This window comes from Capricornis sumatraensis, chromosome 10, assembly GCF_032405125.1.
Source record: "Capricornis sumatraensis isolate serow.1 chromosome 10, serow.2, whole genome shotgun sequence".
Classification (NCBI taxonomy): domain Eukaryota; kingdom Metazoa; phylum Chordata; class Mammalia; order Artiodactyla; family Bovidae; genus Capricornis; species Capricornis sumatraensis.
This window is the reverse complement of record NC_091078.1, coordinates 20,118,900-20,145,881: the sequence shown is the minus strand read 5'-3', so window position 1 is coordinate 20,145,881 and position 26,982 is coordinate 20,118,900. Positions and strand designations below refer to the sequence as shown.

The 26,982-nt window shown below is 38.8% G+C and overlaps 1 protein-coding gene across 2 annotated transcripts; it reads left to right on the top strand.

Annotated features, from left to right (window-relative positions):
* Positions 1–1,268: 1,268 nt before the first annotated feature.
* On the top strand, positions 1,269–26,421 carry DDX21 (DExD-box helicase 21). 2 transcript variants are annotated; one of them, XM_068982584.1, is made up of 15 exons: positions 1,269–1,389; positions 3,403–3,846; positions 5,312–5,387; positions 6,128–6,306; positions 7,358–7,475; positions 12,470–12,655; positions 13,674–13,819; positions 14,530–14,679; positions 15,130–15,291; positions 16,490–16,609; positions 17,751–17,824; positions 20,050–20,209; positions 20,946–21,080; positions 23,187–23,231; positions 23,747–26,421. In XM_068982584.1, exons 1-15 carry the CDS (start codon positions 1,303–1,305, stop codon positions 24,014–24,016), a joined length of 2,352 nt encoding a protein of 783 aa, XP_068838685.1. In that variant the 5' UTR covers positions 1,269–1,302; the 3' UTR covers positions 24,017–26,421. The 2 variants fall into 2 exon arrangements, with proteins under 2 accessions (XP_068838685.1, XP_068838686.1); XM_068982585.1 differs by lacking the exon at positions 15,130–15,291.
* Positions 26,422–26,982: the final 561 nt, after the last annotated feature.

The following is a 26,982-nucleotide window of genomic DNA, read 5'->3' as shown; positions in this document are numbered from 1 at the left end:
TCTTATTTACTGTGTTCTGTGTGCCAGACAATGCTAACCCTTTTTCATCCATTATCTTAATTTTGTCAACCGATGAAGTAGGTTTTGTTATCCCCATTATGCATAAGAAACTCAGATTCAGATTAAGAAATATGGCCAAAATCACAGAGCAAACGGTTCAGTTTTTCAGACAGGAAAGATTTCAGCCCATTAAAAAAATGATTTTATGATGAAGCAGCTCCCAATTCTTTGCCTCACTAGTTCTTCACAGGAAGTTTAGCGATATTGGTCATGTAATTCAGTGGACCACTTTCCCTCAACAGCTTTAAGTAGTTTATGTCCAAATTCTGCAAGTCTAGGACCTCCGATATTTTCTAGTAGAAGTCTACATGGTTTGGGGACCCTTTCTACAGGTCCCAAGGCTGGTTTAAGTGCTTATTTATGCCTTCAAAACAACTGACACTTCTCCATCTCCCCCTAGTCTACAAAGCTTATTGAAGACAGACTTCTGTGCCGAATCCCAATCTTGATTCTCACACCTGACACGGTGAATGCTCAGCGGATATATGTTGAGCACACGCATGAATGAATGTCCAGACCCGCTTGACATCTAGTTCTTATCCAGGCTTGTGAGTCTGGGCGTCTCCTTTCAAGGGTCGAAGTTTCCACAAGATGATTACACATCACGCGCGTTTGCGCGTGAAAGGACCTTACAAACGCGAGCAATCTGATACAAAGCACTGAAGAGGCGCCACTCAAAAGCAACTTCAAATCTTCATTTATCAGGCCGGGGCTAGCGAGAATCTGGGCAGTGTTCGAACGAGAATAAAATCAACCTTTGTGATTCCTGCTGCTGCTGCTGCTGCTAAGTCGCTTCAGTCGTGTCCGACTCTGTGCGACCCCATAGACGGCAGCCCACCAGGCTCCCCCGTCCCTGGGATTCTCCAGGCAAGAATTCTGGAGTGGGTTGCCATTTCCTTCTCCAATGCATGAGAGTGAAAAGTGAAAGTGAAGTCTCTCAGTCGTGTCCGACTCCCAGCGACCCCATGGACTGCAGCCTACCAGGCTCCTCCGTCCATGGGATTCCTACCCTCCTATAGAAGCCGCCTAGTCTAGGCGCCATAAGCAGTTAAGTCACAGAGTCCTCCGGATGTGAGAAGCCACTACTTGGATACTACCACCGACGCCCTCGCTTCCCGGTATCTTCCGCTTCCGCTTTACTACAGGAAGTGACGAAAGCTGGGTGGGCTGTAGCGGCAGCGTTTTCTCTTCCTCTCCACGCGGTAGACGAGAGTGGTCGGCCTACACAGCTCGTGCTGAGTGATGCCGGGGAAACTTCTTAGTGACGCGGATTTGGAGTCAGACGCAGCCGTGGCAAAAGTGGAGATGCCGCGAAAACAAAATGAGAAGGTACCACTGAGGGCCGAGGGACTTGGTACCAGGCAAGACGAGGGCCCGGGCGCTAAGAACAGGAGCCCGGGCCGGGGAACAAGGCGCGCGGCGGGGACCCTGACCGGCTGGAGACCCGCGTGGGTTTCGGGGATGGTCGGTGCTCTCCACGGGCGATGTGCGCGTTGCCGAAAAGTCCGGGCAGGTGGGAACTAGTGAGCCGGCCGGTGTCCCACGTGGTCCCAGAGTCTGGACGTTCGACACCTGGTCACCCTTAGGCCCCACATTTTGGCCGAGACTCAGACCTCCCGGCATGAGAGTGCGCGGAGGGAATTGTAAGTCAAAAGAGGGAACAGCGTTTCCTCCTGAAGTGGCGCAGCCAGAAACCCATCTATCTGCACACGTGGGTGGCGGCCGTCGTGACATTTTTTACCCTAGTGGTGGGAATATAGTTTTCCGGAAAGCGGCCCTTAGACGAAAAAGTAGTTCAGTTCCTCTTAATGTTTGTTGGCCAGATTTCCCGTGGAAATGTATACGTGTTGTGCTGACTGCACACCGTGTTTTTTTTTTTTTTATATAGGCCAGCAATGTGCGGTAGTCTTAAGTTACCTCGATAGCTGTCTGCTTCCTTCCTGTTACTTCTTTAGAAAGAGATTTAACTTGTGACTGATTCTCTGTTCTGAGGTAAGGTCAGAGAGAACAGATTGTCCCTAGGAACTTGTGTTCATGACTTAGAATTTCCTGCTGTTTCTGGGTCTTTTTAATGGGAGAGTTTCTCCAGCAGCAATATTTTGGTGGTGTAGGAAGCGGAGGTAGCAGAGACTTGTCCCCAAGGGGAGGAAGTAGTCCTGGTTTCCTTGCCTTGCATCGGCCAGCCTATTCACTTGTGGGATGCTGAAGTTAGAAAGGACACGACCAGCAAACTCCACTGCATTCCAAAGCAGTCCACAGGGACTGAAAATCCGCTCCCTTTGGTGGATCAAAGGGATGATAGAATTGAAGTCTTAAGATGGAGTGGACCAGATTGATTTTCAGATGTCTGAAGGATATAGGTCATATGAGAGAGATTACTGAGAATTTACTGTTCATCCACGATTTAAGAGCAGAGGCCAAGCCTGAAGGTTTTTGGAGGCAGATTCAGCTCAATAAAATAGTACCCATATTTCTTGCCTAGGCCTGAGGCTCTGCCACAGAGGTTTTAACAGAAAGTAAAACACATTTTCACTAAGTTTTCAGAAATATGAAAAGTTGGAGGTGGTCAGACATTTCAACTCGGAACTGTAATCTAGTTTGGTTTTGAGGTTTCCCTTGTTCCATTTACTTGTGACTTTGTGCTCTCTGTTTTTCCCTTTAAGTTAGGTATATCTTTTGTACGCATGAGGTGATAGATTGGGATTTTACAACTTTTTGGTTCATAAAGTGTCTGTACGTAAATTTCTTTCCATTTGTGAGAAAAGCAAGGCAGAGATTATGAATCTCTTTTTTACCTGTAGCGGGCTTCAAGCAGAGAAAGAAATCTGCTTAATATCATCTATCTGTGGATGTACCTGCTCGTAGTAACTTAATCAAGTTAAATTCAGTTAAATTGTTCTTGATCACTTCCTGTTGTTTGTGGTTTATTTTTTTTGTAATATAATTTTATTGGGCTTTTAAAAAAAATTTTATTTTTACTTTATTTTACTTTACAATACTGTATTGCTTTTGTCGTTTGTGGTTTAGAACATGTTGGAGAATCCTGTGAGCCATTCCAAGTCCCTTGTAAAAATTGGACTGTACAGCTTGTACAATTGAATAGTTACCAAGTAGCATTCTCTTCCAAGCTAATGAAGTTATTGGTATATTATTCTCTCCATGTTAGCCAAGAAACAGTATTAAAAAACATACTGCCTTAGTGCAAGGTGGAAGTACACATGTTCAAAAATTCCTCCAAATTGTGTTTTTCATAATTATGTGATCTTGAAATAATGCATAATTGATATATTATGCAACTGTATCAGTGCTTTGCTCAGCATTTGCATTGTCTTTATTTTTTAGAAAGGTAAGAAAGAGAAGCCAAAATCTAGTAAGACTGAAGAGGCAACAGAAGAAAAAGAAGAAATGATTTCTTCCAAAGCTAAAAAGGTTAAAAAGAAAGTAGAGACTTCTGAGGTTGACGTGAATTCTCCTAAATCTAAAAATGCAAAAAAGAAAGAAGAGCCATCTCAAGATGACATTATTTCTCCTAAAACCAAAAGTTCGAAAAAATCAAAGGAGCCCTGTGAAAAGACAGTTTCTCCTAAAACCAAAAAAGCTATAAAAAATGAAGAGCCTTCTGAGGAAGAATTGGGTGCACCTAAGCCCAAAAAGATGAAGAAAGAAAAAGAAATAAATGGAGAAATTCAAGAGAAAAGCCCCAACCTCAAGAATGGATTCCCTGACTCTGGACCTGACTCCAACTCCAAGGAAGCTGCCAGTGAAGAAAACAGTGAGGTAGAGCAGGTGAAGTTGCATTTTAATATGTAGAATATATCTTTTGATGTTGATTCAGTAAATAAGTATATAATTGTTACACATATTGTTTAATAATGGGAGGAAATTGGATGTGTCCGCACTTCATAGCGCCTCTCTTGAGGTGCAGGGTGAGTATTTTAAAAACTGCAGTGTCAGAATGCCTCTTTTGCAACTAAGCAAGGTTTAAGTTTAGAGAACGTCTTCTCTCCACACTTGATCTGCTTATTTTCAAGTCAGAAATCAACAGGAGGTATATAGTTATGCGTATGTACTCCAGCATCCCTCTGAGGGTTTCACCTAGTGAATCATAATTAAGTGGAACCACTGAAAAGGTGCTTGCTTGATTGCACAAGTCTTCTTGCTTAGGTCATTAACTAACTTGAGATGAATACGATGCTTAAATGTCCTTTTGGAAGCTAATACTGTTATCTTTCAGAAGCTCAATCATCAAAGAAAATTCGTAAATCTAGTAAATTTCTCTTTGCCGTAGGGATGTAATCAAGATTAAAAAATTTTTCCTGATTATAAAAAACATATACAGCTATTTTTTGTCAGATTATGATTTTATCAATATTGTATCTTGCCTTTTCCTAGCTTACCTATATTTTTATTTTTTAAACAATTTTATTTATGACTGTGCTGAGTCTTGGTTGCTCCATGAACTACTCTTGGATGGTGCACCTGGGCTTCTTATTGTGGTGGCTTCTCTTGTTGGGGAGCATGGGCTTTAAGACTTGTGGGTTTCAGTAGTTACAGCACTTGGGCTCAGTAGTTGCAGCTCCCAGGCTCCAGAGCACAGGCTCAGTAGTTGTGGTGCATGGGCTTAGTTGCTCCGTGGCTTGTGGGATCTTTCCTGACTGGGGATTGAATTTATGGCTCCTGCGTTGGCAAGTGGATTGTTTACCGCTGAGCCACCAGGGAAGCCCATTGCCTATATTTTTATATAGGCATTTTCCTTACTTTTAAATATTAAATATTTTTAGTGGTTGTATCCATCAAATAGATGTTTAGAAATTCACTTAATTATTCAGTTGTTGGACATTCAGATTTTTCACTATCACATAGTGCCAGTGTAATCATTTCTCATAAATGCTTATCCCTTATTTTCTGTGGCTATATGAAAGATTTTGCTATGGGAAGTGGTTAATAACCTGTTCAGCAGTGTACTGTTGATTTGGAATAACTGGAAAAGTTCTTAGGTGAGGCTGACTCTGCTTTCACTAGCCATATGTGGTATATCTGTACTGTATATATTTGCCACAAAATTTTCTTCTGTTAGGGTTTTATAGATTACTGTCATCTTTATCCTTTTCAAATCTTGATTTACTTACCAGAGTATCTGTGCCTTTTTGGTTTAGAAGAAATGTTTTAGAATAATTTCTTAGGAGGCTTCCTGTATTTAACCTTTAGGGATAAAGTTACTGATTTCTTTCTATGGCCCTTTATTTGATAGGAAATGACTGTGGAGCAAAAAGAAGGAGCTTTCTCTAATTTTCCCATATCTGAAGAAACTATTAAACTTCTTAAAGGTAATATTCTTGGAAATATTGTATAACGTTATTTGGAAGCACTTTACTGGTTTTGTTGTGATAAACTGGGACATGTTCTTATTGGAGGACAATATACGCAGCCATATAATGAAGTAGGTCTGTATATTTGGTAAAGGACTAAACTAGTGATGGCCTTTACTGCCTCTTAAACGAATGATTAAAATTTATTCGATACATTCAAAAAAATAAAAAACCATTATGTATATTCAGAGGTATAATGACTGATATAGTATTGGTGCAGTTAAATAGTTGATGCCATGTTGGTATTTTCTTTTTTACCCTCTTGCACTTCTTGAGGCATCTCTAGGTTAATGATACTAGCCTGACTCAGAACTCAGGTTAGTATTGTGCCTATGAACCAAGTAGAAAGTCACAGATGCTCAACTTAGGTGTTTTCTGAATCAGGTGTGGTGCAGTCAAGATAGCAAAATGCCTGATTTTTGGTCTTATATTGGCCTGTGGATGAGATTTCATGACAAGGGGCTTCATCTCTTAAGATAATTATTTACTGTACTCTGGTGCTTTAAAGTTTATTGATATTTTTTGGTCAAGAAGATTCTTCATTGCCAGAATATATTTGAACTTAACTTTGTAGATATGACCAGAATGTAGAATTCTAGAATTCTGCAGGATCAGAAGCCTGACTATACTTTCCTCCTCCAGTATGACTGAGGCTTTAAGAACTGCACAGTCAGGTAACATGGCTCATTTATTCACAGCCCGTGGGGTGACCTTCCTGTTTCCTATACAAGCAAAGACGTTTCACCATGTCTATAGTGGAAAGGATTTGATTGCACAGGCGCGGACAGGAACTGGAAAGACATTCTCCTTTGCTATCCCTTTGGTTGAGAAACTTCTTGGAGAACTGCAAGACCGGAAGAGAGGGCGTGCCCCTCAGGTAAGTATCTTTAACACAGTCTTTAGAGTTTACAGGTTCCAAGTCCGCACAGAAAAGAGAGATTTCTTGGACTTCACTTATATATCCCTTTGTTTTGAGTTCTTAAGGCCTTTTTCTTAAGATCTTTTTTACTAGAGATCTTTATCTGAAGATATAAATCAGGATAATTCTTTTAAGACTGTTGACTGCAAACCTTATGTATTTAAATATTGTAATTTGTTCCATGATAATGATCACCTCTATTATTAATGCTTACATATTTCTTTAAGACTTAGATGTCCCTGGGGCTCAAGGGTTTTGTCAAGTGTCTGCATTTTTGCCTAAAATGGGGAAAGCATGTTTAATAGAGATGTCTGAATAGGAAGGAGTATTCGATGTGAAGAGGTCAAGCCCTCTGATCTAGATGGTGCTTACTGAGCTCATTTCTAAAGAACTTGGCATTCAGACCTTGACCTCCTTGAAATGCCTGTGTTGTCACCTTGGCTTTGGGTTGTTGTACCTGACTTTTTGGCCTCATCTCATTCACGGGCTTTCAAGTATCCATGCCCCCTCCTCATTAATTCATTTGTTTACTGTTATTTGTCTGTAATTTCAGCAGCTGTAACAATAAATAAATTATTCTAGCACCTGGAATAGTGCCTGGTATATAATGGATGTTCAGTAAATACCTGTTGAATGGATGTATTAGGTTGTTCTTAACTCATGTTTGTTTTCATGCTGTTACCCTATTTGAGGGTCTGTTGTGGTCTTGTGTTGTGTTTCCTGTTATGATTCAAAGCCCTTCACCATATTGGTCTGCTCTTACTCTTGTAACTTCCATTCTACTTCCATTTCACTGTAGTGTGGAGATTTCAGACTATAGATTTTGTATCCTGGCTACCTGAATTTAAATCTAGGCTCTACCTTTTGGTTTGGTAGAAATTTGTTGTGTGTTATTGTAGGTATTATTATAGATATTTTGAAAGTAATTGTTAGGATGAATCGAACCTCTTGGTGCCCTGGAGATTTGTGAAAATATACTTTGGATTCCATTATTAGTTTTTCTTTTCAGGTACTGGTTCTTGCACCCACAAGGGAGTTGGCAAGTCAAGTAAGCAGAGACTTCAGTGACATCACAAAAAAGCTGGCAGTGGCTTGTTTTTATGGTGGAACTCCCTATGGAGGACAAAGTAAGTTAATCCACAAGTGAGGAAAAGAAAATGCCATCTACTTTTAAGATGACCTGATTGAATTTCTTCTGACTGACATCTGTCTTTTCCTACCTGATATAGTCATTTATGGTGGTTTTCTTTTGTCTTTTTTTTTTCTTCTTTTATTTTTTGGTCATGTTATGTGGCTTGCAGGATGTCAGTTCCCCAACCAGGGATTGACCGTGGGCCATGGCAGTGAAAATGCTTAATCCTAACCACTAGACCACCAGGGAACTGTCTCTTTTGCCATTATTGTTTAAAGATGGTCAGGCACACGGTCCTGCCTGATGATGTGTCAAACCTGTATATGGATCTTAGAACTTTTGTTATTATTTATCTGTGTTTATCTAAAGACTGCAGTAATGCCTTACTGAGCCTAAGAGGACAGAGTCCAGGAACTAGAAAGTCAGAATTCAAGGTTATTCTTTTTAATCTGTCAAGGACCTTAGGTCTTTGCCTCTTTTTACTGAAGGCAGCCTTTCCTTTTTCTGGTGCCAAGGGCCATATGTATCCCCTCCTATAATACTCCATCATTTCCCAATTTAAGACCTAGAAACTTTGTTTTGTAGATCAGATACATAATTCGAGAAGGGACTTAAGCATTTTGAAAGTATTCATATTGGACAGATGAACGAGTAAAGCTATGGTCATACATACAGTGGAATACTACTCAGCCATAAAAAGAATGAAATAATGTCAGTTGCAGCAAGATGGATGAATCTAGAGATTATCATACTAAATAACTCAGGCAGAGAAAGACAAATATATGGTATCACTTATATATGGAGTCTAAAAAAATGAAACAAGTGAACGTATTTACAAAACAGAAACAGACTCTCAGACTTAGAAAACAAACTCATATTTGTGAATTCCCTGGTGGTCCAATGGTTGGGACTCAGTACTTTCACTGCCAGGGCCCCAGTTTGGTCCCTGATCAGGAAACTAAGATCCTGCAAGCCACACAGCCCAATCCAGCCCCTAGCCTCCATTCCCTGGGACCCCAAAAAGGAAGAAAACAAACTTATGTTATCAAAAGGGGAAAGGTGGCAGGGTTGGAGGGTGGAAACTAAGTTAGGAGGTTGGGATTAACATCTGCACGCTTCTAGAAATGAAACGTGATCGACAAGGTGCTCCAGTATAGTACGGGAAACTCGATACTCTGTGATAACCTGTATGTGGAAAGAATCTGAAAAAGAATAGATATATGTATATGTATAAGTGAATCACATTGCTATCTATCTGATACTAAAACAACATTGTAAATCAGCTGTTGTTCAGTTACTAAGTTGTGTCTGACTCTCTCTGACCTTGTGGACAATAGCCTGCTAGTCTCTTCTCTCCATGGGGTTTTCCAGGCAAGAATACTGGAGCAGGTTGCCATTTCCTTCTCCAGGTGATCTTCCCAACACAGAGATGGAATCCATTGGCAGGTGGATCTCCTTCGTTGGCAGGTAGATCCTTTACTGCTGAGGCACCAGTTCAGTTCAGTTCAGTTCAGTCGCTTAGTCGTGTCCGACTCTGCGACCCCATGAATCGCAGCATGCCAGGCCTCCCTGTCCATCACCATCTCCCGGAGTTCACTCAGACTCACGTCCATCGAGTCCGTGATGCCATCCAGCCATCCCATCCTCGGTCATCCCCTTCTCCTGCCCTCAATCCCTCCCAGCATCAGAGTCTTTTCCAATGAGTCAGCTCTTTGCATGAGGTAGCCAAAGTACTGGAGCTTCAGCTTCAGCATCATTCCTTCCAAAGAAATCCCAGGGTTGATCTTCAGAATGGACTGGTTGGATCTCCTTGCAGTCCAGGGGACTCTCAAGAGTCTTCTCCAACACCACAGTTCAAAAGCATCCATTCTTCGGTGCTCAGCCTTCTTCACAGTCCAACTCTCACATCCATACATGACCACAGGAAAAACCATAGCCTTGACTAGACGGACCTTGGTCGGCAATGTAATGTCTCTGCTTTTGAATATAGGTTGGTCATAACTTTTCTTCCAAGAAGTAAGCGTCTTTTAATTTCATGGCTGCAGTCACCATCTGCAGTGATTTTGGAGCCCCCCAAAATAAAGTCTGACACTTTCTACTGTTTCCCCATCTATTTCCCATGAAGTGATGGGACCGGATGCCATGATCTTTGTTTTCTGAATGTTGAGCTTTAAGCCAACTTTATTGCTCTCCTCTTTCACTTACATCAAGAGGCTTTTTAGTTCCTCTTCACTTTCTGCCATAAGGGTGGTGTCATCTGCATATCTGAGGTGATTGATATTTCTCCCGGCAATCTTGATTCCAGCTTGTGTTTCTCCCAGTCCAGCGTTTCTCATGATGTACTCTGCATAGAAGTTAAATAAGCAGGGTGACAATATACATCCTTGACGTACTCCTTTTCCTATTTGGAACCAGTCTGTTGTTCCATGTCCAGTTTTAACTGTTGCTTCCTGACCTGCATACAGATTTCTCAAGAGGCAGGTCAGGTGGTCTGGTATGCCCATCTCTCTCAGAATTTTCGACAGTTTATTGTGATCCACAAAGTCAAAGGCTTTGGCATAGTCAATAAAGCAGAAATAGATGTTTTTCTGGAACCCTCTTGCTTTTTCCATGATCTAGCAGATGTTGGCAATTTGATCTCTGGATATGTATATCAATAAGGAAAAGATTAAAGATGAAACAGAGAGCATTAATGTTTCCCATAAGAAAGTGGATTGTAATATATGAAATAAAATTCAGTTTCATTCACAATTAGAGATGTAAATTGAAATTATAATGAGTATTTCACCTGTTAGACTATCAAAGGATAAAAGATAGTTTGACAATTCCTTGATGAGAAAACAGGCATATTCTTTGACTACTAGAGAATTAAACCACCTCTTTAAATTGGGATACATAAACCCTTTTACTCAATAATTCTACTTATAGGAATTTATCCTACTGATATGATAACCATGTAGCCAAAGAGCTACTTAAGGTCCCTGACAGCAACTTAAGGTCTCTGAGTTAAGATGAGTTGACTTAAGAGTTCACGATTTTACAGTGGTACAAAAGTGATACATATTCGGTAGCAACTATACTTTGAATTTCTATTTTTTCCTGGGCTAGTGAAATGCAATATACTCTCTCAGGATGCTGGGCAGTGGCAGCATATTCCAATATAAAATAAAAATTTACAAATAATATAAAAAATGACAAAAGAAGTCTTAGTATTGGCACACAAGGCTTGTGATTATCTCTTTTCGGCTTTGGTGGAACTAACATAGGTTTTGGCATCAGAATGGACTGGGTTTGCCTCTAACCTCTGCTCACAGAGTACCTGAGTGATTTTTCAGTTTAAGTCGCTTGATTTTTCTGCACTTTAGTTTATTCATGTAGGATTGCTAAACTCACCCTGCAGTGTTGTGAGGATGAAATTGGGTAAGTATGTCAAGAACCTAGCAATAGATTCCTCAACTGCAGTAACAACTCGACAGAAAGTTACATCCAGATAACTAATAAGAACCTACTGTATATAGCACAGGGAACACTTTGCTGTACACCTGAAACTAACACAACATTGTAAATCAACTATACAGCAATAAAAATTAATTTTCAAAAACAGGATAGAAACAAAGTTGTATTATTACCATCTCACCCCAGTTACATTGAACCCCACTTTTCTGAACATCTCTGCACTTTCTTATAATACGTGCCCATCTATCCTGTCATTCTTCCTATATCTGCTTGCCTATGTTGTTCAGTTGCTCAGTCATATCTGACTCTTTGTGACCCATGGACTGCAGCATGCCAGGCTTCTCTATCCTTCACCATCTCCCGGAGCTTGCTCAGACTCAAGTCCATCAAGTTGGTGATGCCATCCAGCCATCTTATCCTCTGTCGTCCCCTTCTCTTGCCTTCAGTCTTTCCCAGCATCAGGGATTTTTTGAGTGAGTTGGCTCTTTGTGACAGGTGGCCAAAGTATTGGAGCTTCAGGATCAGTCCTTCCAATGAATATTCAGGATTGACTCATTTGATCTCCTTGCAGTCTAAGGGACTCTCAAAGGTCTTCTCCAAAACCACAGTTCAAAAGCATCAATTCTTTGGTGCTCAGCCTTCTTTATGGTCCAGCTCTCACATCGATACATGACTACTGGAAAAGCCATAGCTTTGACTAGTGAGACCTTTGTCAGCCAAGTAATATCTCTGTTTTTTAATATACTGTCTATGTTTGCCATAGCTTTTCTTCCAAGGAGCAAGCTTCTTTTAATTTCATGGCTGTAGTCACCATCTGCAGTGATTTTAGAGCCCAAGAAAAAGTTTTACTGTTTCCATGGTTTCCTCATCTATTTGCCATGAAATGATAGGACCGGATGCTGTGATGTTAGTTTTTTGAATGTTGAGTTTTAAGCCAGCTTCTTCACTTTCCTCTTTGACCTTCATCAAGAGGCTCTTTAGTTCCTTTTCACTTTCTGCCGTAAGTGTGGTGTCATCTGCATATCTGAGGTTATTGATATTTTTCCTGGCATTCTTGCCTATAGGAAGTTACTATTTTTAAGATACTTGTTTTCACTTTTTGAAATATTGACACCCTCCACTAATAAAGGAAATAATCTCTTTCCTGGTGCTACCATCCCTCATTGGAGCATTTTTTTTATTATGTCAGGTAGTACACTGGACTGCCACTCTATTTTTTTCCATCCCACTAACACTGTGTGGTATGTGGGATCTTAAGTTCCCCCACCAAGACTGAACCCATGCCCCCTACATTGGGAGTGGAGTTTTAACCACTGGACTGCAAGGGAAGTCTTGGACTGTCATTTCTTACATATTTTCCCAGTGGGTCAAGGAGTGCTTCGCGTGTCTCTATCTAAAGTACTTGGCATAGTACCTTGTATTAATACCTGTAGTTAATAAATACTTTAGAATAAAAAATATATCAAATTGGTGTTCCAGATTAATAAAAGGACTTAAAAATCCAGCATATCTCATCATTGGTGTTCTTTACAGTTGAACGTATGAAGAATGGGATCGATATCCTGGTTGGGACACCAGGTCGTATCAAAGACCACCTGCAGAATGGCAAGCTAGATCTCACCAAACTTAAGCATGTTGTCCTGGATGAAGTTGACCAGATGTTGGATATGGGCTTTGCTGATCAAGTGGAAGAGATTTTATGTGTAGCATACAAGAAAGGTAAATTCCACATTCAAGAACTGGGATAAGGGATCGGAGAAAGGGTAGTGATTAAGTAGTCTTCTGAAAGTTAAATGAAGCCTTAGGAAGTTGGCAGGAAATTTCCATGATTTGCACATAATTACAATAGGGAAAATTTGGGAAAATAAGAGAAGCCAGCTTGGTGTACTTTGTTTTCGGTTTATTCTTCATTTGTGCTATTGTGTGTGTATGTTAACGGTAATCATACTGTACATGTAAAACTCCATGAACTATTTGTGCCATGATAATCTGTCTATATATTTTAATTTTTACATAATATAAATCTGCTGATAGGCATTTTTGTGTAGACAGCTTACTTCAAACAACAATATTCAAAATTAGTTCTTAAGGATAGATTTCCACAAAGGAGATCTGATTTGAAAGGTTTAAATAGTTCATGTTCCTCAATATACAGTGTCAGGTTGCTCTCAAAAGGGTTCTGTCAGTTATGCTACCATTTGAAATATAGGAAAATGCAGTGGTATTCTAAGAGCAAACTTTGAGTGGTATTCTAAGAGCAAAAAAATTGAGGTTGGGGAGTTACTTTTAGTGTCTGACCTCAAAAAATGAATAAACTAGAATTCTAACCTCCAAATGTTGAGGAAATGCTTGGGAGAATAGATGAGTACAGAATCTGTTGTGTTGATTACAGGTTATTTAGTGACTTAAATTCATTGGTTATTGGACCTCTTTAATTGGTGTTATCCATTTAGTAGGTCTCATTAGAAAGGACAGATTTCCCTCATGGTTCATAAGGGACAATGGTTAGAAAGCAAAATAACTTTAAAGTTCTCTGGGTATTTCAAGAATCCTTTACTTAAATTATTAAGGCAATATTTCCTTGCCTACTGGGAACCTTGATGTCTTTAATTTTTATGTTCCCAGTGCCTGGCTTGGTGTCAGAAGTGTTTCTTGTAGAATGTTGGATGGACCCTGGAAAAATTGGAAGGCTATGTAGGCTATTTTGAATTCATACTTTTTTTTTTCCCCCTCAAAGATTCAGAAGACAATCCCCAAACATTGCTTTTTTCTGCAACTTGCCCCTATTGGGTGTTTAATGTTGCTAAGAAATACATGAAATCTACATATGAACAAGTGGACCTGATTGGTAAAAAGACACAGAAAACAGCGATAACTGTAGAGGTAAATGATTCATTCATTTGTTGGCGTTAGTTACAAATAATATATAATTTTTTTCCCTATCTGATTGTATTTAGATTGCAAATACAAACTCCTTTTCCCGATAAGTACTAAATCTATGTGAAAAGCCAAGTAAAGTTATGTTCCTAATCTAGTGGTAAATGGTATCTGTGTTTTTTCTAAATTTCATCATCTGGTAGCCTGATTGAAGAGTCTTTTGGAACTTTATATAAATTAGTAAGTGGAGTGACATTACACGTTGAGTTTATACATTAGAGGGCAACAGAACCCTAGTGTTGGTGTTGAAGCTGTTTTTTCCTTAGAGTCCGGTACCTAATGGAATTTATTGCATCCAAGCAACAGACCTGTACGGAAGCTGACTACTGATGGCATGTTTAAGTGGATGAAAGAACAGAACACACAGAGGCTTTCCTGCTGTCTGTTATTTGGTTTCTTGTGGGAATTTAGGAACAGCATTTCTTTCTTACATTTTCTGGGTTAGGTCAAGAAATGGATAAAGAAGCCGGATACTCTTTGGTGAAAGGGGAAAGGCTCTCTGCTTTAGTTTAGTTTTTTTCCCCTCTAAACAGTGGTGGTGGAAGTTTTCTGTAGTCAGGCTTAAACAATTGCTTTTAGTATCATTAGACTTGGGCAGATGATTTTAGATTCTAGTGAGGCTTTACTGAATAATCTTTTTTCCCCTCTTTCCTAAGCATCTGGCTATCAAGTGCCACTGGACTCAGAGGGCAGCAGTTATTGGAGACGTGATCCGAGTTTACAGTGGTTTTCAAGGGCGTACTATCATATTTTGTGAAACAAAGAAAGAAGCCCAGGAGTTGTCACAGAATGTGGCTATAAGACAGGTTGGTCTTTACCCTCTCTTTGCATAAGGAGACAGCATCTTTCAATTAACAGAGTATACATCTTAGAGTTCATGTGATTTGCCCATCTTATCTCATAGATGAAGAAAGCGTGGCTCAAATCCAGGGTTACTGTGACGAATATTTGATCACTCATATTTGGTGTAGTTGAATAGTAAAGGACAGGGAAGCCTGGCATGCTACAGTTCATGGGTTTGCAAAGAGTCAGACACGACTTAGTGACTGAATGACAACAAATAGTTGAATACAGTTGATTTAATGACCACCATTGAAAATTTGAGACTTGTCCGTGGAAGGCATATTTTCCACTTTGTATTATTTTCAGCAGAGGTGTCACCAAAATGTGAATGTCTTTATAGGCCAAATTGGTGATTTTAAAAGTACCTGCATTGTATGATCTGGTATTCTTAAGTGAGCTTGTTTCTTTGGCAGGATGCCCAGTCATTACACGGAGACATTCCACAGAAGCAAAGGGAAATCACCCTGAAAGGTTTTAGAAATGGTGATTTTGGAGTTTTGGTTGCAACCAATGTTGCTGCACGTGGGCTAGACATCCCCGAGGTTGATCTGGTTGTTCAGAGTTCTCCACCAAAGGTAAGGGATTTACAGTTAGATGTTTTTCCCCCCCGTTAGTAATTCATCTTGGATAAACTTCGCTGGCTACGATACTTCTACTGTACAGAGCTACACTTAGCTTTTATTTTGTTGTTTCTTTTGGGTGTTAAAACAAATTGAAAGTTGTATTGCTTCTTTTCAGATGATTAGTGATAGCTTTCTTTGGGGTGTTAGGTTGCTAAGGGTGATTTTAAAATGAACCTGTCACATGTCCCCATCTCTCTCAGAACTGACAGTGTGGTGAGTGGGCAGAGGTTGGAAAGATAGTTTCTGGTCAGAGCATTGTCCTGAAAGGTTACTGGATGGGGGTAGTGCAATTTTGAACTGGACTTTGAAGTTGGTAAGGCTTAGATGGGGTGGTGGTAGGGTAGATAAACTTGAGAGCTAGAGAATAGAGAAGTGAGAAAGGCCTATAGTTAACAACTTCTGGTTAAAACTCCTTGGGTGATGGGAACTTCCCAAAGAGGTCCTTGATGAACAGTTTATATAGTGTGGACACTTACATAAAAGTTAGTCTGAAGGAGCTTGTTCCCATCACTTCAGGGATGAAGACCCCATTACCTCCAAATTTCACAAATCCCTCAGGATTAATATTCACAGTGATGGAAAAATACATTACTACAAAGTCACCATTTCTTACACAGGATGTCCCATAAGTGTGTAGCATAGACCTTATTTAAATAAGCCAGTATACCTGCACTAATCTAGTATGAGCACCACAGGCACGTGAAGCTGTTCAGTACTTGAAATGCAACTAGTCTTAATTGACTTGTATGTGCTGCAAGTATGAAATACACATTGGATTTTTTAAATATTTAAACTTTCTATTATGCACAGTAGTTTTGAAAGACTTGTGGAAAAAGAATGTATAATATCTCATTGATAACATGTTTTGTAGAAATAGCATACTGAAATGGTAAACTTTTGGATATAGTGGGTTATAAAATAATGCTTTTTTAAGAAAGCAATACTTTTTGCAGATTTACCCGCAGCATAGGGACGGACCACTGTTCTAGAGGTTTCACAGTTTTTCAGTTCCTAAAGTTGGAATGCAGAGGCGCCTCCTCCCTCACACCATCCCCTCTCGGCCCAGGTCTGTCGCCACACGTGGCTCTGCATAGGCTCTCAGGAATCTTTCTTCATCGTTCGCTGTCATTGACATATTTTACTTCCATAGGATGTTGAATCCTACATTCATCGTTCTGGGCGAACAGGTAGAGCTGGGAGAACTGGGATTTGCATCTGCTTTTACCAGCACAAAGAAGAACACCAGTTAGTCCAAGTGGAGCAAAAAGCGGTAAAACTTTCTTAGCCTTCATTCAGCTAATGTTGAATTCCAAAGTCAGTCTTTGTCTCTTTATTCGGTTTTTATTAACTTTATTTAAGTTTTATTTCTAAGCAGGTGGCCATGACTGAAAGCTTGTTGTTAAATATGTGTTTTATATATTGTCTTATCATTTAAATCCTGTTTTGAATAACTTTGCATTTGAAAGCAGTGGCTTTGTCTTAATGTTTATGATGAGAAGGGGTCTTTTTTTATTGAGATGTTTGAAAGACAGTTTTCTGACAGTGATGCACAATGAACACATCAGAAATATTTTAAGTGTAGGTTTAGGGGGTTACATGAAGTTTGGAGAATTGCTTGAAAACCATAAAAGACAAGACTGTCAAAAGGAGAAATTTTTTAATGGAAAAGAAGGCACTTTTCCTTGCAGAAGAATTTTATACTTTCTCCTATGATAGGTGGAGCTTTAATCACCTTCAGTGGATTTCACTTAGTTACCAGGTTGTAAAGAGCAGAGTGTGATTGGGGGTGAGGACTTTCTCCCCTGGGGAGGAGCACCACCTGGCCAGGTGATCGTGGTCAACATCAGTGATGGGCATGTGCCCTTGATACGATGTACTGAGATAGGCATTTACCTCTGGTCATCTTCCTCTAAACCCATAACCCTAGTCTAACCCCCATGTGAAAAACTGATATTCTCAAATTGAGGGCATTCTACAAAATACTAACTAGCTAGCACACCTTGAAACTGTCAAGGTCATGAAAGACAAATTGTCACAGATCAGAGAAGACCAAGAAGACACTGTTAACTAAATGTAGTGTGGTGTCCTTGGTCATATATCAACAGAAGAAAAGATATTAGAAAAACTAGTGAAATTTGAATGAAATCTGGGGTTCAGGTAATAGTGATGGAGCTATGTTGGTTTCTTAGTTCTGATAAATGTACCAAAGTAATAGATGCAGGTGGACAGGAACTCTGTGTACTATCTTTGCAACTTTTCTATAAATCTAAAAACCTTTCTAAGATGAAAGTTTTGTTTTAAATAATTACCAAATATGTTTGGTAAGTATTAGAAAATTGGGGGACTGCTGGTCTCAATAGGAATAATTGATGGCCATGTTGTACATTAAATTATGGTTCATTTCTTTGTAGGGAATTAAATTTAAACGAATAGGTGTTCCTTCTCCAACAGAGATAATAAAAGCTTCTAGCAAAGATGCCATCAGGTATGTTCTATACCACTGCTGTGGTTTGTTTTATGCTTACTGTATTTATTACATGTTTTTGTGCATTAATGAAATTTAGATTAAAATATATTCTATTTAGTGTTTTAAACAATTTATAACCTGCTTGTTAAAAAAACCAGACTGTGCTGAAGTAAAATTGTATAAAATAAAAATTCTCATTTCTGCTCATTGTGCCCAATCCTGTTCACCAGAGGAAACCATTATTAATAGTTTGGTTGTGTTGGGCATTTTAAATAACTGTGTCTTAGATATGGTGTAGGTAAAAGCTATGGAAAATATCTAGATGGTAAGGATTAGATAACAGTATTATTGGAGGTGCTACTTGCATAAGGGCAAGAACATTCTTCATTATGTGCAGTTGTCCTACAAATTGAAGAATACTTAATTTTTGTTGTTGTTGAACTATAGTTGATTTACTGTATTGTATTAGTTTTAGACTCCTATTAGTTTTAGACTCCTAATTTATCCCTTTTATCCCTCCACTCTATTCCCCTTTAGTAACCATAAGTTTGTGCGTCTGTTTCCTTTTCATAGATAGTTACATTTGCATTATTTTTTTAGATTCCACATATGAGTCGTATCATATGATATTTGTCTTTCTCTGATTTCATTTATAAAAATAGGTCATCCATATTGTTGGAAATAGCAATACTTAATTCTTTTTTATGGCTGAATAGTATTCCCTTGTATATATGTACCTCATCTTTATCCATTCATTGGTTCATGGACATTTAGGTTGCCTCCATATCTTAGCAATTGTGACTAGTGCTGCTATGAAATTTTTTCAAATTGGCGATCCCATTTTCTTTGGATATATACTCAGGAGTGCAGTTGTAAGATCACATGGTAATTTAGTTCTAGTCTTTTGAGGAACCTCCATGCTGTTGCCTATAGTGGCTGCACCAATTTACATTCCCATTAACAGTGTACAAGAGCTCCCTTTTTTCCACATCCTCTCCAACATTTATTTGTGATCTTGTTGATAATAACCATTCTGACAGCTGTGGGGTGATGGTCATTGTAGTTTTTCTTTCCATTTTTCTGATGATAATGATATTGAGTGTTTCATCATGTGCTGGTTGGCCATGCATATGTCTTTGGAGAATTGTCTGTTTGGGTCTTCTGCCCATTTTTTTGATTGGGAGGGATACTTAGCTGTTTAGCATCCCTGGCTGTGCAGTATATTTCTGAGGTTGAGTGTGGTGGCACCAAAAAGGTCCCCGTCATTTTTCAAATGTTTCCAAGTGGTGAGCTACATCCCCTGCTTAAGAACCAGAGTCTGAGCAACATTTTTACAGTGTTTTTCTTAGTTACTATTATAAATGTGTGAGAAACTTAATTTAAAAAAGAGTTCATAATCAGAAGAAATGTTAAATATTAGCATACTAGTAGCTCAGGAAAGTTTTGCAAATGAAAAGAATTTCACTCAGCATTTTTCAAATTTAGCATGCTTTTCTTTATCCTACAGACAGGGTTTCCTGTGATGCCAGTTAAGAAAATTTGGGGTTAGATAGCCAGAAAGTTGAAAAGAGACCAAGATGCTAGTGGTACATGAGAAGGCCTGTAGAGCAGCAGCCTTGCCAAAAGAAGCTGCTTCATGCAGCCTTGTTCCTCCTTGTCTTGGGCGATCTCTTTCAATTTTGAGATGTGACATTTATTTCTTACCACCAAGATAATAGTCATTTCCTAACAAATGTATAGTCTCATAAAGGTCTGATATAACCTGATTTGAGAGTTCTTTTATTTCAGAATGAGAATAGCTGTAGTATTTTCTAATTCTAAAAGTAACACATACTTAATTGTAAAAGTTTGTTATTTATTGATACATTTTTAATGGCAGTATGGCATGTCATTGTATCTGTTTTATGGTTTACTTAACCACTCCATATTGGTGCACATTTTAAAATTATTTATATTCTTTCTGTAACAGTGTAATGATCATCTTTAAACTTGTCTTATTTATTGTTTTCTTGGATAAATTTTTCTTAGTTAGATGGTAAATTAGAATTAGACACAATCAAAGGAGTGGATTTATTGCTACAGAAATGTGATAATTTTATTCACTACATCAAAATGATGTTACACATGTGCAAGATTTGGTTTGAAAGATCGATTTATCTCAAGATTGTGCTGTCTTGAAAATGAAATCTGTCCACTTTGACTATCCTTTTTTCCTAACAAAACTACTTTCCATCAAACCACAGGCTCTTGGACTCTGTGCCTCCCACTGCGATTGGTCACTTCAAGCAGTCAGCTGAGAAGCTGATAGAGGAGAAGGGAGCTGTGGAAGCCCTGGCAGCGGCCCTGGCCCACATTTCCGGCGCGACGTCCGTAGACCAGCGCTCCTTGATCAACTCAGAGGCGGTAGGGGTCCCTGTCAAATTTCTGACACTTAGTGTCCCATTGAAACTTCTCAGTTGTTTTAACTTTTGCATGAAGGTTGATGCATATTAACAAATCCATAGAGACAGAAAGTTAGTTGTTGCAGTGTCTTACTGGAGCAGGGCAATGGTAGTGATTGCCGAGGGGAATGTGGGTTTTGGTGGGGTAAAGGGATACTGACGTATTCTGGAATTTTAAATACTGGTGATGATTGTAGATCTTGTGACTAAACCCCCTTGAACTGTATACTTTAAAATGCCAGATTTTATGGTATGTGCATCATATGTCAATTTTTCTTAATCTTAAAAAAAAAAACCCAGTCATATAAACAATATAAGTGCATATGATTCCTTTACCCAGCATACCTAGAAACTTAAAAAGGTAGTGCTTTTCTTTTTTTTTAAGTTGAAATTTTTGAGATAATTGTAGGTTCTAGTGAAATTGTAAGAGTTAATACAGAGAGATTCCTTGTACACTTGGCCAGTTTCCCGCAGTGGTAACATTTTACAAAAGTGTAGTATCATGATCTGGATACCAGTGCTAGCGCAATGCACCAGTCTTATTCAGAGCTTCTCAGTTTTACTTGTACTAAAATGGCAGGGTGGGAGAGGTATGTTTTTAGAAAGAACTTTCTCATAAATATTTTAGAAACATGAGGATGAGTGTTTATATCATGTACGTTTGTTTTTGAGACTTTAACTTTGTTCCCCTTCCACAGGGCTTTGTGACCATGATCTTGCGGTGCTCAATTGAAATGCCAAACATTAGTTATGCTTGGAAAGAACTTAAAGAGCAGCTGGGTGAGGATATTGATTCCAAAGTGAAGGGAATGGTCTTTCTCAAAGGAAAGCAGGTAAGGCCGAGGCCTCTGTTGCAGCCTCCCCTTGGTTCAGTGGCTTCATGCTGGCAGTGAAACACTGTGTGGTAGCTTTTCCCTGTTCTGCGGGGTGCTGCATATTTTCATTCTGTAGATATTCTTCTCTGGGCAGTGTCTTCCGTGAGCCTCAGTTGCCACTTAGTCATTGACAACTGCCCCAGGTGTATCTAGCCTGAACTGTCTGCATAAAGTGCCAGACTTGAAGACCCATCTACTTCCCTGACATCCCCACCTGGATGGGGTTTATTAAGCAACTTAATGTAGAAAATTATTCAAAATTGGATTAAAAATCTAAAATCTTGCCTTTTGAACCTAGTGTTCATTCTTCTGACCCCTGCCCTCAGTTAATGGCATAGACTGTTACAGCAATTCTCAAGTATTTTGCTCTAATGACCTTTTTACATTCTTAATAAATTGTTAGGGACACCAAAATGCTTTTGTTTATGTGGGTTATACCTATTGATATTTATGTATTAGAAATTAAGACTGAAATTCTAATAAAGCATTAAGAATATGTTCTGTTAGTCATCAGACAACGATATCAACTATAATGTAGTGTCTTGAAAACCTTCTACCCTTAAGAGGATGAAGAGGACAGAAAACTTTGTAGTATTATAAAAATGTTTACTAGGTAGAATGCCTCAAAGATCTCAGGGTTCCAGTGGTTCATGGGCTATACTTGGAGAACTACTGACCTGGTAAACCAAATCAGGTTTATCTTCAACTCATTGCTTATCTGACCATGTTGTTTATCCTCTTAAGCAACTCCACCTTTTCTGTGGGATAGAGTCCCAACTTTCACATGGGGATTCTTCATTAGCTGGCCCCTGTCCTCATTAGCAGCTTCCTTTCTGTCTCCTCACCACCAGAGCCCTCCAGCCCAGCAATGCCAAGTACATGTTGCTTTCTTTCATCCTAGTGTATGCACAGTCCACTGTTTACAGAGTGTTTCTTATCTCCATGGTATTTTTTATGACTCAGCTTAGCCTTAAGTCTTTTTGAAACTTCCCCTGGCCAGATGGCAAAGTTGGGGGTACCTCTGTGTATACTTTAGCATTCTTTGAGTTTATTCATGTAACTTTTGCCTTGCTGTGCATGCGTACTGATTTAGAGTCTCAAGAACACTATGGCCGACTCAAGGGCCAAAATTGTTTTCTAGATGTCTCTATACTGCAGTGAGTGCCTGGTATTGAATGATTAGTTAATATGTGAATGAAGATTCCCACAGGTGGCAAAATCCAACAGTACCTGATGCTATCTGTGGTTATAATTGGGTAAATTGTTAGTGAAATGGATGTTCCTCAAAATTTTGCAGTTAACAACAGCCTGGGGAGAGGAGTGTCTGTGTCACTTACGAGGGGAATTTGATTATTTTGTGGACACTGAGAAACAGGAGGACTTTTTTCTTCTGTTTTTTTTTTTTTCTTCCTTTTTTTTTTTGACTGCATCCAGTGGCTTATGGGATCTTAGTTCCTTGGCCAGGGATTGAGGACTTCTTAATTGGAAATGATGGCACTGCTTGTTAACGAAGATACTGTCCTGTATAGTATTTAATTTCTAAATACTTTCCATTGGAGCTTGAATTATAGAAACTAGAAAATGAACAATATAATTTATTTTTCTGCTTTTAGTTAGGTCATCCTGATTACAGGAAGGCAGTGTATTTTAATGGTTTTAAACCATAGGTTTTAGTTTAGAGCTATGCTTACCAGGTTTTTAAAATTGCTCTTACCTGCTGTGGGACCTTAGACAAGTGAGTTAGCCCATCAAGCCTTTGTTTTCTCAGCTATAAAATGTAGCTGATTGCTCTGTGAGGATTAGCACAGTGTAATAACCAAGAATGATCTCTAGTCAATTCTAAGTAGTCTTGAGTCCTTTCATAAATACCTCTGGCTTTTTGCTGTTGTTCTTTGGGGATGTATTGTGTTGGGCTTGGTCTAAGGTTTATCTAAAATGGTTTTTTTTTAAAAAATCTTTTTGTTTGTCTTTTACATATTACCTAGTCTTTTGGAGTGTCTATTAATGTGCATTTTATAATTCTTGTCAAAATCTGGATTGACTTGCATTTGTTTTGATTTCTAGGGTGTTTGCTTTGATATCCCTACTGCATCAGTAACAGAAGTACAGGTATTCTTTTCTCTTAGATTTTGAAGTTAATGTGTATCTAAACTGTAAAATGTTTGTTATTTGAAGCACAGAATAATAGGGAAACAACAGCTCTAGGCTCTAAAAGACCATTAAGAAGTAAATTTTACTACTTTTTCTGCTGTTCTTTTTATATTGATATCTTTTCTTTATTCAGCCTTCCTGTTTTCCTGTTTTTGTTTACAACATTGTGAACAATATCCAGCTTTTATCTCCATGGATTTTACAGGGGGTTTATATCGACATTTTAAATTGCTATATCGTTATTCAGTACTGTCAGAAATATGTTTATACATGGTATATTTATATGTTTTACTACCTGACAGCTGAGGGTACTCATAGTGATACTTTATTTTTGACCAGTGATCTTTTAAGCACTTAGGTTATCAATCTAGTTTTTCATTAGAAAAAGGGTAAAAATATTGTCTTTCTCATGCCTTTTAAAACCAAATTCAGTAGAAATCACAGCAGGTAAAAACAGTACCTTCTCTCAACAGGGAAAGTGGCATGATTCACGGCGCTGGCAGCTTTCTGTGGCCACAGAGCAGCCAGAGCTAGAAGGTCCACGGGAAGGATATCGCAACTTCCGAGGACAGCGGGAAGGCAATCGAGGCTTCAGGGGACAGCGCGAGGGCAACCGAGGTGGCAGAGGACAGCGGGAAAGAAGTAGAAGCTTCAGAGGACAGCGATCAGGAGGTGGCAACAAAAGTAACAGATTCCAAAACAAAGGCCAGAAGCGGAGTTTTAATAAAGCATTTGGACAGTAACCTGAAGTAGAGGATTTATTTGGCAAAAACAGAACTATGTTCAGCAGTGTGGAACTGAACATTATCTTTCATACAAAGTTAAAAGTATATTGTATTTCCTTCCTGACCACTTGCCCAGTCCACATCTCTTTGAAAGAGAAAAGCTTCATCTAAATTATTTCATCTGATTGATGACTGTCATTTATAACTTTATTGCTACTTCCATCTTGGGTATTCCTTTTGAGAAGGTGTATGGATTCATTACATATTCTAATGTATTTTTTATAGATTATAAGATAAAGTGAAGCATGTATCTGCTGATACTTTTTAAGTTGACCTGTCTTTATACTTAGCAATGTCTCTTAATAGTAGGCTTCAGATGGTGAAGACTGTCCTGCAATGCAGGATCCCGGGGTTGGGAAGATCGCCTGGAGAAGGAAATGGCAACCCACTCCAGTAGTCTTGCCTGGAGAATTCCATGAACAGAGGAGCCTGGCAGGCTATACAGTCCATGGGGTTGCAGAGTCAGGCATGACTGAGCAACTATCACTCACACTCATTCTTAATAGTGCCCTTCCTAAATACCATGGGGAATACAACAGTTTCTAGAGAAGCACTTTGAGCACTCAAAGCTTTGTTTTCTGACTGGTCTTCCTCAGCTACTTGCCCACCAATTACTTCTATGGTTCTAGCATATATCTTTTGAGAATTAATAGCAATGTTTGGAAGCAAGGTTTCACACTTAACCGTGATTAATACAGTTTATGCCTGCATATGCTCTAGATTTGGAGGATGGTGATACATTTGATAGGAGATAGTATTTAGATTAGCCATTGTTATGTGCATTTTGATACATTTTTAGCTTCTCAATAAAAGGTGATTTCATGCCTCAGTGAATTCTTCACAGATTTTAAAAATAATGTATATGTGTAAATACAAGTATTTTACTCGAAAGCAAGTATCTTTAAGGAATTCCAGGTGTATAACATGACCCCATAACTTTCTTCCTAAGTAAGGAGGCTAAATAAATGGTGCTTGATGATAATGTACTCCACCTCCTATTGGATAATTAACATTATTTACCAAGAAGGAACTAGGGGAATGGGGGGCAGAGACTTGCATTGCTGAAGAGTCAAAAAAACCATTGAAAATATTTTCTACAGCAAGAAGGAAACATGTATATTGAGAGCAAAGAGAAGAACAAGTGAAGGTGCATGATAAAGCTTTTTTTTAAATGATGTTAGTCTTTCTAGTAACAGGCAAGCTGGGGATTTTAGGTACAACGATCCAGTTTCATTTCTTAAAGCCTAGCTGATACAGCCACAGTATAGGATCTCTTCCTATTAGACTGCTACCTCATTGAAAGGTTGCAGCTACCTAGAGTTCTTTTTAAGAACAAACTATGGTTATTTTTAAGTTGCTTTGAGGGAACCAAAGAACCTAAAATAGCCCCTGGCCAGTATTGCTCTGAGGTCTCGAGTGCTATTTCTCTGAGAAACTTTGTACATGGTATAGGAGTTTAAGAGTAGCATTGTCTTCTTGCTTTAATTTCTGTACTGGGAATTTCAGCAAATAAACGATGACATGAGGAATTCAAACACATGGCCTATCTTACTTTCATTTAATTATTTTGAACAATTGAAATCTTATTAGACACTGGTTTCTCTGACTGGGTCTTTATAGCCAACTGCTGCTTACTCAGTCACATTTTCAGTAAGGGGCTCTCAGATTACCAACTCAGACTCCTTGGTTCTTGAGACAGCATTCTTTTTCTATTAAGATTTTAGCTCTGTTTTTGAATCCTGACTGGATGTCTCTGCTCTCACATTCTCCTGGCTTTTCTTCTTTGAGCCACTTGTCAGTTTTATCGCTTGAGCTCCTCATGGTTTCCCATTCAAACCAGAGGAGGTTAGGTAGTTGATGACCAACTACTCCTGCCTCGTGGATCACGTTTTACTAAACTCCGCTTTTGCTGAGATACTGGACATGCTTAAATAACAACCCAAACATCTAAGTGTGGATAGGAATGGTTTGGTTTATCAAGTAGGACAGTGTACTTGTCCTTTAGGAGGAAATACTCAGGAGTGTAAGGGAGAAGATGAATGGGAATTTCATTTTACACGGCTTAGGACAACATGACTCAATAAATGAAGCTAAACTTTCTCCTGGATCCCAGAATTCAAACCATATTTATAAATATATAATTCAACTACTGTACGGTTTAAATGGGCTTGTTGGACTAGCCTGGGAAATAATACCATTTTTACCATTTTCTACAGAGAAAGTATTTTCCAACTTATGTATCAGACAACTCAATGACCTTTTAAAAAGCAACCAGTTTTTATGTTGGAACTATCTGTGCAGCAGTTTCTTTACAGTTGTACATAAAGTGTTTTTACTGTAAAACTGAGTTAATGTATACAAATAGACCTTTATGCCATAATAAAATAACTAGTACTTACTATTTATGTTTTTGGTGACTTTTTTCCCTAAAATTCAAGCTTGGAATTTTTATTTTAAAAATAATAACTGATGAGTATAAATATCCAAACAGAAAAGCAAGTTAAGTCACCATATATCCAACATATTTGTGAAGATCTCTTCCAGGAATTCATTTACAAAATTGGAATCATTCCTTCAGTTTTGTGGATTGCTTTTCCCTCCACGGCATGTGCATCTTTTTCTGTGTCTTTTGGTTTTTTAGTTCTCCAACCAGGGACGGAACCCACAGCCCCTGCAGTGGAAGTGTGGAGTCTTAACCACTGGACCACCAGGTAAGTCCCTGTGCCATTTTTGATAACTGCCGTCTTACAGTATAAATATGCCACTATAAGATGGTCATGTTGGTTATTCTGTAAACAGTCCTAAAATGAATGTTCTTGTTTAAATCTTTGTGTACTTACCTGATTTCTCACCACTGTAGGATAAATCCTATAAAAGAATTGCAGGGTCAAAGTGAATGAATTTTAAAATTTGGTGCAAGTTGC